This window comes from Pteropus medius, unplaced genomic scaffold (assembly GCF_902729225.1).
Source record: "Pteropus medius unplaced genomic scaffold, Ma_sr-lr_union100, whole genome shotgun sequence".
Lineage (NCBI taxonomy): Eukaryota > Metazoa > Chordata > Mammalia > Chiroptera > Pteropodidae > Pteropus > Pteropus medius.
In genome coordinates this window covers 2,564,464-2,582,765 of record NW_024341894.1, presented here as the reverse complement: position 1 = coordinate 2,582,765, position 18,302 = coordinate 2,564,464, and the positions used below count along the sequence as shown (strand labels likewise).

The window sequence follows — 18,302 nt, the reverse complement described above, 5'->3', positions numbered from 1 at the left end:
GAGAATGAGCTGTCAGGAATGGGGAGAGGAGGTGAGCGTGGAGGCAGGGAGGCTGGCGGCTCTTCTGGGGACGAGGCCTTCCAGCTGAGAAGCTTCCAGCTGCCGAGGAAGGACACTTTCTGGGAAAGGGGAAACATGTATTTTAGGGTCTGCCCCTGACAAGCTGGGGACCTAGGGACCAGTGAGGAGCCTGCTGTGTAAGTCTGTGCTTTGAACACAATACTCTTGGAGGGCCTCTCTAGCTACTGGGACTCAAATTACAATGGCTCAAGCAGAGTGCCCCCCTAAATGAGAGGGGACCAAGAGGTGGCTTGGTTTACTTGTCAGGGCCAACAGGCAGCACATTCTCACACTGGTCCTTTCACTGGTTCTTCTCTATTATAAAAACAGTCATGTTTTCACTGGTGGCCGAGCTATAGATGTGCAAGCAGTGGCTTCTGACCCCTCTGCTTTTTCCCAGGGCTCCATACAGCAGCTCACCATCCACCCTGATCCCAGGACTCCTGAGGAGCTATGTGAAGCCGAAGAGTCCTCGGTGAGTCCCCCATCCCCCCCGACTGCCTGACTGCCCCTGAAGCGGGCCCTGCAGCCCCGGCAGCCAGTCGGCCAGAGAAAGGCCGGGTGCCCAGGCAATTCTTCATCCCCAACGTCATGGAGTCTCTAAAATCTCTCATCTTGGCAAGTGCTCCCTCAAGTTCTATTTTGGGCTTTTGGGCTTTATTTTATTATTTTTAAGAACTTCAGTCATCTCTTTGGTGTGAGGAGGGCGGGGGGTTGTGTTTCTTGTAAGGTGTTAGGTTCTTCCTCAGCTGTGGCCATCAGTGGCCTGGTTTCCAGACTTCCTGTCAAGAAACAGTATCAGGATTCTAAAATCGAAGCTAAAACTCTTAAGACATCCTGGGTGTAAATTCCTATAAAAACGAATCTAAATTTAACTTTTATGCTTGGCAAATGAATCCGTTCCTAAGATGGAAGTGGGGTGGTGGGCAGGAGGAAAAAGATGGGTCCTTTTCTCCTCCCTCCCTCTCCTCCTTCCTCCCTCCTTGCCTCCAGAGCTTACTGAACACCTGCCAGGTGACAGACCTGGGGAAATGCTAGAGATAAAAGGATAAATTGGGAACTGTCTCCATCCTCAAGCAACTCACACATGCATCCAAATCCAGTGACAGTGTAGAGCGTGATTGGTCCTCATACCCAAACTCTTGGGTCGGGGCAAGAGGTAAGAGGGGAAGAACTGTGAGCAGGTCAGGGTGGCGTCAGTGCCTGGCCAATGACAAGCAAGTGTTCCTCAGATGCAGAGGAAAAGGCATTTCAGGCAGAAGCCATAGTGTGATGCAAGGAGCCAGGGGCAAGCAGAGCATGGCATAATCCTGGAACTCCTGTTTCTCTTTGGGTGGCATCAGCCCCAAAACAAAACAGAGGTTGATTTCATTCATTCGGTAGAAGGGGATGCTGATTTCGTTGGAAAGCCCCTGCAAGGTGGACTTTGGTTCTGTAAGAATGTTTGCACTCCTCGAGGCCACAGTTTGGGCCTGACGTTCTTGCGAGATGGAGGGAGAGAAGGGAAACTTAAGTGTTTTTGTTCCTTTATCTCTACATTGCTGCTAATGTTAAAAAAGAAGGAAAAATCAAGAGTCCATGATCAAGGGATTGTTCACAAAATCATGGCAAAATAAAAGACTCCTTGGCTGCCATTAGAATGCCAGTTATGAAGATTAGGTAGCAACGGGAAAACATACTTCCGAAGTAAAATTCCGGTGACAGCCATGCAGAGATTGGGGGTGTCTTTTGATAGAGATTGAAGGGAACCTGCACAAAAATGGAAGTAGGTATGTCACAGAGACTAAGTTGATTCTAGTTTCTTAATTTATTTCAGCAATAAAATGTGGAAGGAAACAAAACGAATAGCCAAGCATTCTCTCCTCAATCCCACCCTTTCTGTCTCTTGTCTCTCTCTCTCTCTCTCACACACACACACACACACACACACACACACACACTTCCTCCATAGGAGGCGATTCTCTGACTTAACCAGTTGTAAACTGCTCCCCCTGTGCCTGGCACCATTTGTCTCCACATAGGCGTCAGGAGAGACCAGCGGGCTTCAGGAGACGGTTGGAGTGGCTGAGATCTTAGAAGCCGACACCTACACTCAAGCCCCGGTGAGTACTAGGGTGCTGCGTCATGTCATCCTGGTCAGCTTTTAGGGGGCTGCGTGTTCCTGGAGAGCGCCCAGAACCAACTGACGTCTCTGTTCTCAGAGCTGTAACTTCAATTGTATGCTCATCGGAGGAGGACAAAAAATTACTGGCCAACATGCATTCTGCAAAATCCCCGGTGCAAGAGAATACCAGTGACCTGAATGCCACCATGTGCTATGGCTGCGAGAGGGCAGTGCTCTCTTGCCTCCCAGCTCTGTGACCTTGGATTACTTGCTCAGCCTCTGAGCCTCAGCTCCTCTTCCATAAAACAATAATCAGAGTCCTATCTCCAGGGGTCGTTGAGAGGATTAGATGAGACAGTGCAGGGCCAGATCTCAGACCCACGCCTGACATGAGCAATGTGGCTCTGCATGGCTGTTGTAACATTTACTCAGGACTCTGGCTATGAGAAGGAATCAGAGCCCCCGCTCCTGAGAGTTGCAAAGTCCTCCCTGGAGGTCACTTCTGGCCTCATGGGAAAGTCAGCCATCCTCCCAGTGGCATAGACCTCCTCCCTCCTGGGAATGTAACCTGTGGCCAAGACAAGGAAGTGATGTCAAAAGCACTGAATCAGACTGTGGAAACACCAAGGAGCTCATTTTAATGAGAACAGCCAGCAGTTTCTGAGTCATCAAACACAGAAGCTCCGGCAATCTCCTCAACTGGCCTGGATGACTCTCTAAACTCATCTCTGCTAGAAGAGCAGAGATGGAAATAAGGCAGAGGCTATAAAAATTTATAAACCTCTGACGACAGAGGTGTGAGTGAGGAAGAAAAGAACCATAGTCTGTTAGTGCTGGAGGGTCACCTCTTTCTGTACAGAGGTGTACAAAAAACTCACCTTTGTACAGACGGGCAAACTGAGGCCCAGTGAGGGAAGAGACTGGCTCAAGGGTGCGTGGGCAGAGCTGGGGCTAGAGCACAATTGCCCCTATGCCCCATCCGGGTTCAGGCCATGACTCTGAGCTGCTGGCCTGGGTGGCGTTGCAGAAGTCCATCCCCAGGACTGCAGCCAATTCTTGGGCAGCTCGGATGGAGGAAGTCAAAGGTCCAAGGTGGCCACCTAGGCAGTGACTGCTATGAGCAGTGTTGCAATCCTGTGTGCCCATCAATCCTTGGCCACTCCATCAGCATGTCCAGGGCACAAAGTGGTGGTCCCTTGGACCTTTTAGACAGATGCTAACACCCAATGCACCCGTTCACAGCTAGAAGTAAGGCTGACTCAGGCAGAGTTGCCCGTAACCCAAAGTGGCCCTGGGAAAGGGACGGGAAAGGGGGCCAGGGTTTGAGAGCATGCAGTGATCATGGGGGCGGGGTCTGGTCAGGGAGGGCTTTCGGGTGGAGGGGGCATTGGAGCCGGGCAGCTTTGGACAGAAGTAGAGAAACGGTAGGAGAAGGCAGAGGACCAGCATTTCTCCATACCTACTGTGTGTCTGGCGCTTTGTATATATGACTTAATTTAATCCTTGCAACAACCCTGCAAGAGAGAGGGCAGTGGATAGATCCTCAGGAGGGCAGAGTGACTTTGCCAAGGTCACACGGTGGTAGAGTCAGGACCTTAGGCAGGGCCTCAGCCAGGGCCTCCTCCCCTGGGCAGTGCATGGCAGATGTGGGTGTGCACTGCAGCCGGGAATGGGTACGGAATAAATCCCCAAAGTGTCTGGAGAAGTGAAAAAGAGATTTGATGGACTCGGTAGACTCCAAGGCACCCAACACTTTCCTTCCTAGATTCCCCAGTCCTACTCTCCTCAATGGTTTTAAGAGAACTGGTATAGATGGGAGATCCACCAAGTATGAAGACGGCGCTGCCACTTACTGGTTGTTGACCGGGAGCCAGTAATTCACCTCCCGGATTCTGTTTCCTCTTTGGTTAGAAAGCAGCGGACCTGCTTCACGGGGTTAGTGTGAGGGATGAAGTTCGTGTGAAACTGTGCGAGATACAGGTAGTTTGTGCTTGTTACTATTGACGATAGGTAATTGTAAGGATTAAGCAAGTGATGTTAGTGTCTGTTCCTCTTGGGGCCACCTCCCCACCACCTGCTTCCTGGTTGGCTGGTGGCTGAGGCTGCCTACAAGTATACGAAAGCCCTGTGGCTGCCCTCGGTCCTTAAGAGAATCCCCTCTCCCCGCTTCCCGCCCCCAGGGCTGTGTCTCTGAGCCGCAGGTACTGACCTAACCTGAATATCAGAATCCTTTCCTCGTGCCCCAGCAGCACACTCACTGCCTTTAGCCTCCTTGGCAGGGTGGTGTTTTTCCATTCATTCACAGAGGAGGCACTGAGGCTTAGAAGAGGGAAGAGTTTTGTCCAAGGCTGCCCAGCTAAGAGGTAGCAGAGCCAGATCGCGGTGGGACCAGGGCACTGTCAGTCACATCGCCCCAGAGTGACTTCCCCTTCACCATCTCATGGAAGGGCTCCGTGGCTCCCCTCCCTGGCCACCCCTCCAGGAACGGGGGAGTTTCCCTCTTACTCTCAGACATTCTCCTCCCCTCACTGTCTGGCTTCTTTCTCGGAATGAATCTCGCTTCCCTCTCCTCATCCTTTCCAACTGCCACCCTTCAAGACACAAGCCATGACCAACAAACTGAATCTTGGCGTGCTTGAGCCTTCAGGGACTTAAAAAGCCAGCCCCTCCTCACCTCCTCCCCCATTTAGGGTCAGAGTCCCTGCTACCCCATTCTTCCACCTGTTATCATCTTCTGCTGATACACCTTTCCGTTTCTGGAAAGTTCTGTCTTTGCTTGAAAGGAATTAATATCCCATGGTTTCAGCCCTGGCTGTGCATCAAGTTGGGGTGTGTGTGTGTGTGTGTGTGTGTGTGTGTGTGTGTGTGTGTGTGAAGAGGAATATCAAAGGGAAATTCTTTTAAAAAAAGACTTACTTGCCTGAGCTGTATACCTGGACATTCAGACTCAATAGGTCTGGAGTGAAGTCCAAGAGTCTGTACATGCAAAAAGCTTTGCAGGTGATTCTGACCCACAACCAGGAGCCAAAACACTCACAGTTGCCCAAACACACCAAGCACTTTCCCACTTGTCCATGCCTTGGCCCCCGGGCCCTGTTTGCCGGAGGGCCCTTCCCGCCCCCACCCTGCCTGGCCAACCTACTTACCCTTCAAGATCCAGTCCATAGCTCCTCAGCAGAGGCTGTTGCCAACTCCCCTCTCCGAACTTGGCTCTGGCTTCTGCTGTTCCACTTGTCACATTCAATCACAAGTTAGTTGTGTCTGGGTCTGTGTCTGCGTCTGTGTTTCCCGCATAGTCCAACAGTTTGAGGACAGATCCCCTGTCTTGTTTATTCATTTCTGTATCCCCAGGGATCAGCCAAAGACCTAACACAGAGGCTGGCCTCAGGACATACGTGTCAAATGAGAGTAGGCTCAGCACATCACCGCACTTTTAATAAAAAAGTCTTAAGACTCGACATTCCTATTTTGTCATAGGCCACACTGGTTCTCTACCCACACTAACCTGTGAAAACCAACAACCACCTGTTGGAGGCAGGACACCTGACCCTGATTACCGAGGGTCAGCTCACCAGGTCTGAGCTCTGCCCTTGAAAGTGAGTTTCTGGCTGCCTTGTTAGGAGTTTTCCAAAAGAGGTTTTTGGCTGACAGACTGCAGTCAGTGATTTCAAGTAACTCAGCCTTTGCCACCTTGAGTGATAGAGCTCAGCCCACCCTTACCTTGCTGTCCTGTGTTTCCCACATGCTCACCTGCCCTACCTGCCTTGTCTCAAAGCCCAAAGTTCCTTATAAAGCATCTTCACTTCCAGCCACTAGCAGCTTTGCTCCAAGCTAGAGACAGGCTTTCTTGAGACCATCAGGGACCCCTGGTGGGGTGGCTTTAACACTGGACCCTGGCAGGGAGAGGAGAACTGCCTACGACATGGTCCTTGCCGCCCTGCCAGGTCACCACGCAGCTGGGGAGAGATGGAGTAGTTCTACATGGTCTTCACAGCACCCCTCCCCCCACCCACCCCACTGCCTGGCTCCCTCCTCACCAGGCTTCTTCATTGCAGCTTCCTGGTCTCTGGCCTAACCTCAACTCCCCAAATCTATGTTCTCACTGCCACCAGAGCGAACTCCCCTGCCCACGCCACCACCCAGCCTGATACCCCACAGATGCCCCAGGTCCAAGGCCAGACTTCTCACCAAAGACCAGCCCCGCTCCCTCTCTCTGCCTCCTAGTTCTGTTCTCCTGCTTCCAGGCTCAGGCCCTCACCAAGCTCAAGTTTTCAGGCTCTGAAGATGCTGTGTCCTTTCTAATCTTAACGCCTCCTTCCACCTCTGTTTTCTGAAACTCTGCTCATTATTTAAGTTTCGGTTCCTTGAAACCTTCCAGCCCTGCCTCCACCCTGAGATTTCATAGTACAATAAGCTGTCTTTTTTTTAGTACACTAATATTCCATATTCATTATTTTTTTTTAAAAAAATTGAAAGTGCAGATACAAAAAGATAAAACAATCATATCTAATACCAGCACTAAGAGAAAATCACTATTGAGGTGTTGGTCTTTCTCAGACTTTAGAATTCTAACGATGTTGATGACAGCTGCCATTGATGGGCTCATACTATGCCCTATACTAAGGGCATAGTATGCATTTTATATCCTGTAAATCATTATCATTGGCCCTATTTTACAGAGGAGGAGGCTGAGGCTCAGTGAGGTTATGTGACTTGCCCAACATAACGTAGCTAATAAGTAGAGAGCTGGGATTTGACCCAAATTTGATTGTAAGAACAAATCCTGTTATAGGGCCCACGACAATCCTCCTTGTTTTAATGAAGCAGAAATTCATCGTTTATACACTATATTCTGACATTAAGAAAATTAGTCAAGATAAGTAAGTAATGGCTTCAGTCGCAAACTAACCCTGAAATCTTAAGTGTCTTAGTTGTTTCTTGTTTACATCGCACATCCAACACCGGTTAGCAGGATCCTTCCATTCACCCCCTTCCTGGTCCCTTGAGCTCAGAAAGCAATGAGACTATTTGAGTACTAACAAGCCATGGGTCTCAGGAGCTGCTACCTGATTCTGGGTCTGGAGATGGTATCATAACCTTTGCTGCCCCTCATCAGGATTTCTGCCTAGATCTCTGAACTCTTTCGTGTTTCCAACCATTGGGGGTTTTTGTTGTTTTTCCCTATTAAAGTTGGTTAAGACATTGACTGGCTTTGGAAAAGCTACCCAGAAAGCTGAAGTTTACTGGAAATGAAACTATGCCCATCTCTTATTTTCAGAGGCATGCATGACCAGTGCACATCTGAGATTGGATTTATGTAGTATTTACTGAGTGCAGCCTGCTTCATTCATTTGTTCATTCATTCATTCCCTCATCTAACAGATCTTTATTGAGCATCTCCTCTGTGCTGGCCTGGGATGCGGAAATGTAGTCTCTGTGCTCAGAAATTAGCAGAGTCTCATGGTAAACTGAACAGAATTAAATTACTCCTAGCGTGTATCTTTTTCAGGCCTGGGAGGTTCAGTGATTGACCACCTACACAGTAGGCAAGTCTAGGCTTTTTTCTGGGCTTATTCAGCACTTCGTGAATATATATTTTTCTCCAACAGTGTTCACTGCCGTTTTTTATGCTTTCCTGCTAAATAAATCCTTGCGGGTCTTATTTTTTCTTCCTTCAGTATAAAGAAGCAGAAGTCAATCCCATAAACACACCTCCAACTCTATCCCCTCCCTCTGAGGATGTGGAGCTTTCCGGCGAGCCTATACCTGAAGGGACCCAGGAAACCACCAACCTGAGCGTTGTCCTTCATAGCATTCCTGAGCAAGGCAAGTCCTGGCTGCACCATCACACAGCCTGGTTGGTTTTTTATTGAGTGATGACTGCGTGCCCGGCCTGGGTGATGTGTGGAATATAGAGCATTTCATTTAACCTTCTCCTCAACCCCTTGAGGAAGGAATTATAATTGTCTGAATCTGACAAACGAGATGGGGACATCAAGGCACCCAGACGAGGCTCTGTGGTTTGTAAATGGCAGAGTTGGCTTTTAATCTCGAATACCTGAACTTTAGATCCCCAGACTTCACCCCTCCAGAAGGACCTGGGGCTTAACAGAAAAGCTTGTAATAATTGTCGCTGCCTATTAAATACCTACTGTGTGCCAAGTGTCCACGTACTTCATCTCCACCCCTGACCACACATTTCCTCGTTGCTATTATTAGCCAGTATTTTACAGACGGAAGAACTGATGCTTGGAAAGGTAAGTGACGTGCCCACAAGCACACAGCTGGTGGACAGTGGGACAGAACCGCTGCCCAGGCCTGACTTCAGAATCCCCACTCCTCCCAGCCTTGGCCACAGACTCCTTGGCTCTCAGAGGATCAGGCCATCTAAACTCCAGTGCAGCACATGTGGGAAAACTAATAGAGGACCAGAGAAGGGCAGTGCCTAGGAGGTCCACGGCTGGCCCAAAGGCAGCACCCTTGCCCCGACTCAGCTGTAGAGAAGAGCACCGGCAAAAACCCAAGATCTGGCATGATCCCTCAGGCGGCAGGTTGACATGTATCCAAGGCTTGAGATCAGCTTGCATTTTCTGCCCTTATCAGAGGAGTAGCCATTTCAGACCAAGTTATAGTCAATGCCAGAACACCGAGATTTAGGTACAAAGTCAAAAACAACCCAGGCACTCACAGTAGGGATTGGTGGGGCAAATTGTATTTCATTCATATGTACAGCCCTGAAAGTGGTGAGTGCCTTTGAATATGTTATTTATATCATATGTACAGCCCCGAAAGTGGTGAGTGCCTTTGAACATGTTATTTATATTATAGCCATGTAGAGTTGTGTGTGTGTGTGTGTGTGTGTAGTATTATGAATAATGTACAACAAAATGCTATAAGTAGTTATCTTTGGGTGGTAGGGTTGTGGGTGGTTTCAATTTTCTTTTTTTGTAGTTCTATAGTTTACACGTCTTTTACGATTATATATATCATTGTTCTTTTTACTTCTGCCATCAGTAAATGAATGTTATTTTAACAACTGAACTTGGGAAGTCTGTGGGTGAGAGAAGGTATGCAGTACTGACTAGAAAAAAAAAACAACAGTCTGATAATTTAATAAAGTCTTAATACAGCCAAGGAGTCAGGGCGTTGCTGTGGAAAGACTGTGGGGCCAGGAGCAGACAGTTTGGATGGAAGCCCTACTCAGCCAGCCGCCTATCGGCTGTCCGGCCCTGAGCAAGTTGCTTAACTTTTTCAAGCTTTAGATTCTTTAAAGGTCCCCTGGGAATGTTTATAATCCCTGCCTCCAGGGTGGATGAGAGGTTGTGGAAGTGGTTTATGAATTGCGAGTGCTGTTCTCTGGGTGGAATTAAGATCTCTGAGGAGGGGCGAGAAGGGAGCAGAGGCTGCAGGGCCCAGGGCGAGGGCCTGTCCTGGACCGAAAGGTTCAAAGGAGGTGGGAGCCAAGCAGTCTAGGACCCAGATCCAAGCACCGCTGGCCAGTTCCCTGGGATCAGCCAGACTCTTTCTCTGGCACACAAAAGGCCAAACGAAAACAACCGAGCTGCCTGAAATCTTCCCGTTCTTGTTGCATAGACAGCCCAGATGACGAGGAAGAGGGGCCCTGAACCCTGCGCCCCGCCCCTGGCTAGGGAAAGCCACCTAATAGTTTTATTCCAAGTTTCCTTGACACCATTTTGCCCCAAAGCACATACCACTCCCACCTTCATCCTCCAAGGGGTGTGAACTTAGAGGCCTGGGGTCTGGCCGCTGCTTGCACAGTACCCCCTGGTGGTCAGCGCCGGGAGGATGTGAAACTGACAGGGGATGCACTTGTGTGCCCAGGGTCTTTGAATAATTCAGCACGCCTCCCGCCGCCCGCCGCTCCCATACACACACTGTTCATACCACGGAATATACGTGAGCACGGCGTGTGTGGAAGTGGCTGGGCATGGGGACAGGGGACCTGGCTTCAGGGCCTCTCCCAGCCGCCAGCTCCCTGTGCGACCTGTCCCTTCTCTGCAGGAAGGGGTTAATAGTAATAAGGTGCTAATGTGCAGATCAGAGCAGGCCACACACGCCACAGGTGATAGTGGGGAGGCCGAAAATATGGGATTCTGTCCTGGTTCTGCCCGCCGGCTGCAAAGTGGATAGGAAGGTCCTTCTAGGTAGGACAGACGGGCCAGCGGGAAGATGAAGTGAGACATGCTTAGCCCGGGGCCCAACCTATAACAGGCATGCATTCGTGTTAGCATAATTTCTTTTTTTTGCTTTAGGACTCCATGTGTTTTTTAAATTGCAAAAGAAATATGTGCTTGTGGTAACAGTTCAATCAGAGCAGAGTCGTAGGAGCCAAAAAAATAGAACTTTCCTATCCTCTGGAGGAAACTAGTATTGAGTATTTTGGTTTAGCCAAGGTGTGGTTTATCTGCACACACACAGATTTCCATATATATATATCTACATATTGTATATGTTATATGATAACTGTATTAATTATGCGATGCTGATGAAACATGTATACTCATATATAATTTTTCTCCCCTTACAAGTGGAGAACCACACTGACAATGAACATTTATTGCTAACTCTATGCCAAGGGCTGTCCTTGATGCATTTCTTACATTAATTTATCTAATCCCTGTAGCACATAATCCTCAAAACCACCCTATGAGATAGGAATTATCCCCAGTTTATAGATGAGGAACCTGAGGCACAGGTTAGGCCACTGGCCACAGGTCACTCAGTGGCAAAGTGAGGTTCCAGCCCTGCTGTTGATGCCAGAGCCTGTGATCCAAACCACCAGGTAAAACTGCCTTTCAATGTCTAGTTTTCTGAGACTTCATTTTGTTGTTGTTGTTGTTGTTGTTTTTTCCCTCACCTCTTAATCCTGTTCTCTGGACACCTTTTCAAAACAGTCAGTGAAGAGGTACCTCTTCTTTTTCAAGATTGCGAAATGCAGTTATTAAGTACAGAATGTCTGCTTCCTTAGGGTGCGGCGAGATCCTGAATGACACGCGGGAGGGAGTTCGTACTGTGGACGGTGCCCCCATTACAGACATTGGCTCAGGGTGTGGGGCCTTCCCTCAGGGCACTGAAGAGGTGAGCGAATGGTAAATTGATAAGTCGATAGTAAATCTGTTTGCTTCTTTCCAACTTGATGGCCTTGAGCACTGTAGAGAACTATGGGGATTTTTGGTTGAACGTATGGAGACTGCCTCCCTTCTGCTGGTACAGAGGAAGCGGGAGTCCTGGGGCCCCAGAGGCTCTCCAGGGATGTGCCTGGGACTGGAGGAGGAGATGCATGCAGCACAAGCTGGTCCTCATACCGGCCCCGGGCATGAAAGCTGGGCAATTTGACCCTCTTCAAACTAGAATCAGATTAACTGTATGTGTGTCTGTCTACTCTATGATTTGGTAATTGGCTTTTATACCCACAAAGCAAATTTTTTAAATGCTGGATACAGTCAGGTGCCAAATTAAAGAAAAGATAGTTTTCTCACAATGATCTCCGCTAAAATCCCACAGGGTCAGCTTGTTCTTTCTGCTATTCTAGGGTGAGAACTCAGACAATTCTCATACTCTCCCAGTCGCTATCTGGGAATAGCCTGTTTTTACAGATATTTTCAAAGTCCAGTCTCGCATAATATCAAAAATTTGGTCCCTTTGTCTCTCAAATTCCGAGGAATACATATCCAGCTCATCAAATGGTTTGTGATAAGGAGAGAGGAAGGAGTAAGCCACAGTACACTGAAAATTCTCTCCAGAGGAATTCCTACTCTCCCCAAATGAATTCTTTTCCTTTTCTTATATAGCCCGGAGACAGGTGATGGTAGAACTGATTTCATTTCACTGTCTCTTAGCATGTCCCACACAAGCGGTTTGGTTTCTTCATTTAGCATGTAGAAGGTACCTAATGCCTGTGGAACTGTACTTACTCGTACAATTAATTAGTTAATTGTACTTAATTGTAAAGCCTTTGGGACTTTAGCTGAAGCAGAGTCAGAAAGAGTCTCATTTAAAAATCTATGACATCATCTTTTCTCGTTTTTTTTATTATTTTTATTTTTATTTTTATTTGACAGTAATTCTGCAAGGACTTAATATGATATCATCCTTTCGGGCTCCGAGAAGTCCTGCAGCAAGGAAATCTAACTTTGATCAGCTTAGCGTTTTCAGTGTCCAGAAGAACTACTTTTTGCAAAACAAAACAAAGTAGAACCACTCCAAAATTAAAAATTAAAAAAAACCTTGAAAACTGAGATAAAACATAGTCAGTTTGGTGGCACCAACAGCCAGAGCTGTTTTGTTTCCATTTCATGCATCTGCTGTGTAACTTGTAGAAGTCGTATATTTGCCAAGAAAACTAAATCACAGGGAAAGAGAGGAAGCAGATGTCTAGTCTGGAGAAGGCAGAGGAGGGCAGAGATGCTGCCTGCACATCTTGAAGCACCATCATGGACAAAGACATTCAGCTTGTTCTGATGGTTTCTGGATGGGCACATAAGAAAGGTCACAGAGAGGTGGATGTGTCTAGATAGAAGTGTCTAGAGCTGGAGCAGGCTGACTCAGGAAGCAGTCATCTACCGGCCACAGGTACATACAAACAGGAAACATAGATGCCTTGTAGTCTCTCCTGTCCCTGTGATTCTGTAATTCTGGGACTGTCGTGGGGCGGGGGTAAAGTCACAGGTAAGGAAGTGCTCTGAGAGAAAGAAGCTACAGAAATGCAGAATGATGGAGAGGTGTGTGCAGTCTGTTCCCTCCAGCTATAGGCACGTTGATGAAGGCCATGGGCCCAGTGATGTGGTCCTTCATGATGCCTTTGTTCCAGGGTCCACATACAGAAGACGGTTTGGCAGCCACGGCAGCAGCTGGAGAAGCTGAGGTGACCACCAGCACTACCAGGGAGACCGAGGTGACTGTTAGCACTGCCGGGGAGGCTGAGGTGATTGTCAGCCCCGCTGAGGAAGCAGAGGCCAGCAGTGTGCCCACCGAAGTGCCAGCCCTCTCCATGACCACCGAGGACCCCGGGGAAAAGCTCACTCTAGTAAGCATCTCAGAGTGCATGTTCCACTTCACCTCTTTCCAGGAGATGGTGGGTGTCTCAGGTGGGAGCAGACCCTGGCCTTTCTCATCTGTCTACAAAATGCAGAGTGACAGCCTTGTGGGGCTAAGTCCAAATAGACACTAATTTGGAGGTCGAAGCTTCTGTTGACTCATTCAGCAAATGTTTGTGGGATATTGCACTGCGCCAAGCACCACGTAAATCGAATAGACCAGTTCCTGGGGACAGAAGATAAGAGGTACAATAGGAGAAGCATAGGGGGCTCTGACAGCACCAAAAAGAGGGCCAGCACCCAGACTCACAGGCCCAGGAAGGCTTCCTGGAGAAAGGATGCTGAAGGTGAGACCCAGGGGATGCTTAGAAGTGTCCTAGCAGATGGGAATGAGACAGGTAGGTGGTCCAGGAGGTGGGCCAGCAGGGGCAAAGGACTGGAGGCATCAAGGGAGCTTACCGAGACCTAAGGAAGTGCAGCCGCCTGCCTGCGGGGTCAGGTGTGAGGGAGGGGCTAGCAGGGGAACATGGCTGGAAAGGCTTCTGAGACAAGGAAGCCATGAGAAGGAGCCTGAGAGTGTTCAGCAGAAATGGGAATTGCCGAAGGGTATTAAAGAAGAAAGTGACATAGTCAGAGTAGGTTTTAGAAAGATCACCTGCCCCTGAGTGGAGAAAAGAGGGGGAAGGAAGCCTGGAGTGGGGATAGTTCGAAGGCTGTGTCTCGTTCCAGATGAAGGTGGGTTTGGTTAATGATGTCAGGTCTGGCCAAGATTCCTAGTGAGTAAAGGCCTGAAGAGCAAGGCGTTTGTTGGATCTGTCGCCGTGACTATCAGTGACTTGGGAGAGGGTAGTTAGGGATGTGGGAGGGGTGGAGGGCAGAGGCACTGAGCAAGGAGAGTAAGGCGAGGAGGTGGTTAATGAGGCCACCCCTTCCCCAAGAGAGCTGTGTACCCTAGACCTCGGTTTTGTCCGAGCACCGTGACTGGAGTACTCCGTGGAAGCGCCACTCTCGGGAGGAGCGGAAGGAAGATGGCAGGGACTGCGGGAAGTGCCATGTCACTGAGGTTGGCAGGAAGGAGCAGGGTGAACACAGAGGCAGCCTCCTGGCCAGGGCGCTCACACTGTGGGTGGTGGGCAAGATCTGGGCTTCTGTGTGGGCGCCACAGTCAGGGTGGTGGTGTAAGGTGAGGCCTGGGATGGGCAAGTGCTTCAAAGGTGAGGGAGCAACAGGACACAGGTGCAGGAGAGGCCCCAGCCATTCATGCCTCCCAGCCACAGCGCGGTGGATCACTGACGTGGTCCCTCCTGATGTCTGTCCTATTCAGGGTCCAGATACTGAAGAAGGTTCTGGGGCAACAGCAGCAGGGGAGGCTGAGATGCCCGCCAGCACTGACTGGGAAGCGGAAGCTGGCAGCGTGCCCACCGGGGGACCAGCCCTCTCCATGTCAACCCAGGAGTCTGGGGAAGGAGTTGCTCTGGTAAGGAGTGTAAAGTGCTGGGTGCTGAGGTCATGGCTGGGAGCGGACTCTGGCCTTCTCAGGGCCGGTCTTCATTCTGTTCAGCAAATCCAAAGGAACCCGAATGGGGAGGGGACACCTTAACCAAATACCCACTCCTGGGAGAGCGTGTGGTAAGGCCCCTGAAGGCCCGTGGGGAGCTGCCCGGGAAGATGGGTGAGTCAGGGAGGTGGGGTCGAGTCCCAGGGGCCCACCGCCTCCACCAGTGGACCTCAGGGCCAGGAAGGAAGAGTGCTGGGCTGTGAGCCGGAGAGGTGATGGCGGGCTCAGCCATGGCCTGCTTCTGAGTATGAGCACAGGCTGCCAGAGGGCAGCGGAGGGCCGAGGTGCAGGCAGGCCCCAGCAGCGTCCACAGGCATGGCCAGGCCTTCTCAGCCCTCTCCCTAGGCAGCGTGGAGACACTCTCGCCAGCTTCTAAAGGCAAGACACAAACATGCCAGGACACTTGGCAAGTCTGTCCCTGTAATGTCACTATAATGTGTGTCCTACAAGTTGTTCAAGCTCAGCAGATTCAAACCTCGACTCCTCGTTTCTGCTTCTCCTGACTTCCCACCTCAAATGAGTGAGGCCATCGTCCCAGTCCTAGTCCAGGATTCTTTTCCCTCTTCCTTCCTTCCTAGATCCCATCAAGCACCACGTCTTGTTGATTTTTCTGCCTAAGCACATGGTGGACCCAGCCCCTTGTAACCTTCTCCAGTGCCAGCCCCCTGGACTGAGCCACCAAGTTCCCAGCCCAGGCGATGGCTGAGGCCCCTGCCTGGCCACCTCCATCCTCTCCCTCGATGCCTCCTGGTGGGGGGTGGCCCTCCTGCAGACCCCGCTCCCGCACCTGGCCTTCAAGGCTCCCAGGGTCTGGCTCGGCCCACTGCGCTGACCGTGTCTTGGGAACCTCTTCCCGGCTCTTGCGCTCCAATCTCACTCACCTTCTTTCCTTTCTTTCTGACCTTCTAACCTTTCTTGCCTCAGAATCTTCCCATACTCTCTCCTCTCTGCCTAGAACCTTTACCTCCTTCCTGCTCTCCTTAGTTCCTGCTTACCCTTCGGAATTCAGCTCAAACTCCACTTTGTCTAGGAGGTGCCAGCCCAGACGGGGACACCTCCCCGCAGACACCTTCATGGTTCCCCCAACTTCTCCTTGGAAGCCCTCATCATAACTATAATTAATAGCAAACTTGACAAATAGTTCATTTCTGCCTTCCTCCCAGACTGTAAGCTCTGTGAGGCAGGGATTATATACATCTTGTTTGTTGAAATGTCTTCATCCCTGCAAATGGCGAATCAATGGATATTTGCTGAGTGAATGCCTGGAAGAAGGTCATCAGACTGTCACATATCAACAGCACTGGCCTTTGAGATCACTCCACACATTTGCTCCCAGCCTTTCACCTCTGGTCTGGTGTCTGTCCAGTGAACCTTCGCAGTGGAGAGGGTACACTCTGATCAGTTGACAGCTCTCCAGGCCGCTGGGCAGTTACATAGATTGTTGTAATTAACCAAGTGGTCACCACCATTTTCTTTTCCTTCTTCTCCTTTCGCTTTCGTCTCTCATGCCTCGACCTTCATTTCTCTCCTGCCCCTACTTCTTTAAAGGCAAAGCCCTTGTCACAGGGTGAGAAAACTAGGCACCAGATCCCAGTTCAACCAAGTCTTGACTCCATAGAAACTAGAACTTAACTAGCAGAGCTGTCTGGAAGCAGAAAGGCCGCCTGCGGAAGTGGCGAGCACCCAGTTACTGAAGATGCACAGGCTGAGGTGCCTGGTGGGGACCCCGGGGGATGAAGGAGATGACCTGAGAGGTCTTAGCTGAGCAAAGGAAGGGGAGCTATGGCCATGCCCGTTATCTGATGGCCCCAGAAGTTTCCTCCCCACCGTCACACACCCGCTGACCAGGGGTGTGGGCGAAGTTGCACGGTCCCTCACGCCGACTTTGTTTTAGGGTCCAGTCAGTGAAGGAAGTTTGACGACAGCGGCAGCTGCTATGGAAGTGTCCCTCAGCACTTTCAAGGAAGAGGAGGCCACTGACGGCCTGGCTCCCCTTACGGCCACGGCGGCCCCTGGGCAAGCGGTCACTTTTGTAAGTGTCTCCCAGTATTCTCTCACAGGGGAGCAGAGAAGTCAGTGTGCTGGCTTTCCCAGAGACAAAGATGCATTCAGCTTGTGGAGGGTGCCAACTGCAGGGAGGCAGGATGCAATGGAGAGAGCACGACAGAGGGGTCAAGGAAGCGGGTTTTTGTCCTGACCCTGCTATTTGTTAGCTTTGTCCAAGGAGAACTTTCTCAGAGAGGATGGTCCAAAGTCATAAAGGGGAGGGGTACTGAGCACTCCATTACTAGGGAGAGGGGCTTAGAGGAGATGCGTATTTCAGAAGCGGGTTAGGAGTCTGTGTCTCTGTGAACGTGTTGGGGGTAATGACAGTTGTAGGTAAGAAAGTGTTTTTTGAAATTGGGCTAGTGCCATAGAAATGATAGTCACCAAAACTCACTGGCAGGCAGCTCTGTGTACATTGCATCATGGCGAGGTGACGTGATGCCTTGTGTTTGTTTTGCTTGCAGGGTTCTGGCGATGAAGAAGACTTAGCAGCAGCCACAACAGAGGAGCCTCTTACCATATCTGGGGCAGAGGAGTTGGGCAGCACTCTCCCCGATGGACCCCCACTCCTTGTACCCACAGTGGCTCCTGAAGGAACTGTCATTCCCATCACTCCGCTAAGTGGCGCAGAGGTGTGAAGGTTTGATTTGGCCAGTCTTGCAAAAGAGGGAAAGAAAGGCTCAAGTCCTGGGATGGGCCTGTTCCTGGCTTTCTCAGGGGTGGGCTTTCATTTTGGTTTGTAACATACCCAATTTGGGTATTTGAAGGACCTCCAGGCTGGGAAGACACAAGGAAGCTGCGGTTTAGAAAAAAAAAAAAGCAAGAGGTAAAAATCTAGGGCACCTGGCTTCATGTCTGAAATGGCCCTTAAATTGCGATGAGAACTTTTTGCCAGGCAGAGCTGACCAAAGATACAAAGGCCTGTCTCAAATGTCAGGAGATTGCCTCCTGGAGGTGAGAAGCCTGTGAGACTCGGCAGGAATTGCAGAGGGAATGGAAGCATCAGAGGTGGTTGGGGGTGATCTTCAAGTCCCCTCCAAAGCAAATTTCTGTGATCCTGGGCTGCACCTGTGCAGCCTCACACAAATCCTTTTTTTTCTTTGGGCCTCGTTTTCTGTCTGCGAAAGAGGATGGCTGGGACGTCAAGTCATTATACTGATCGTGCTTTATCTGTTCCACCACCTACCACCACCTTTTGGGAGCAGAGCAGAGGGGTGGGCTGGAGTATTTTAAAACAAATCTCAAACATTATTATCATTTAACTTGTAAATTCTTTAATATTGCAAATAGGTTGATCTGGGATCTTTTTTTTTTTTAGCCACGATATCATTATCCATGTAACAGATTATCAATGGTTCTTTCCTATTATCTAATACCGTAGTTTAAGAAACATCTTTTTACTAACATTTGTTTAAATCTGAACCCAAACAAGGTCTACACGTTGCATTTGATTGGTGTGTCTCTTGGTCTCTTTTAA

General features: G+C 49.7%; 1 protein-coding gene across 1 annotated transcript in view; it reads left to right on the top strand.

Annotated features, from left to right (window-relative positions):
• The window catches only part of COL15A1 (collagen type XV alpha 1 chain), a 96,512-nt gene that overhangs the window by 35,518 nt on the left and 42,692 nt on the right, over positions 1-18,302 (top strand). Inside the window, exons 4-11 of the mRNA XM_039856045.1 lie at positions 461-535; positions 2,082-2,162; positions 7,843-7,990; positions 11,154-11,263; positions 12,996-13,211; positions 14,546-14,698; positions 16,674-16,811; positions 17,290-17,457. Of these exons, the coding sequence (XP_039711979.1) occupies positions 461-535; positions 2,082-2,162; positions 7,843-7,990; positions 11,154-11,263; positions 12,996-13,211; positions 14,546-14,698; positions 16,674-16,811; positions 17,290-17,457 (1,089 nt within the window). The remainder of the gene's footprint in view (positions 1-460; positions 536-2,081; positions 2,163-7,842; positions 7,991-11,153; positions 11,264-12,995; positions 13,212-14,545; positions 14,699-16,673; positions 16,812-17,289; positions 17,458-18,302) is intronic.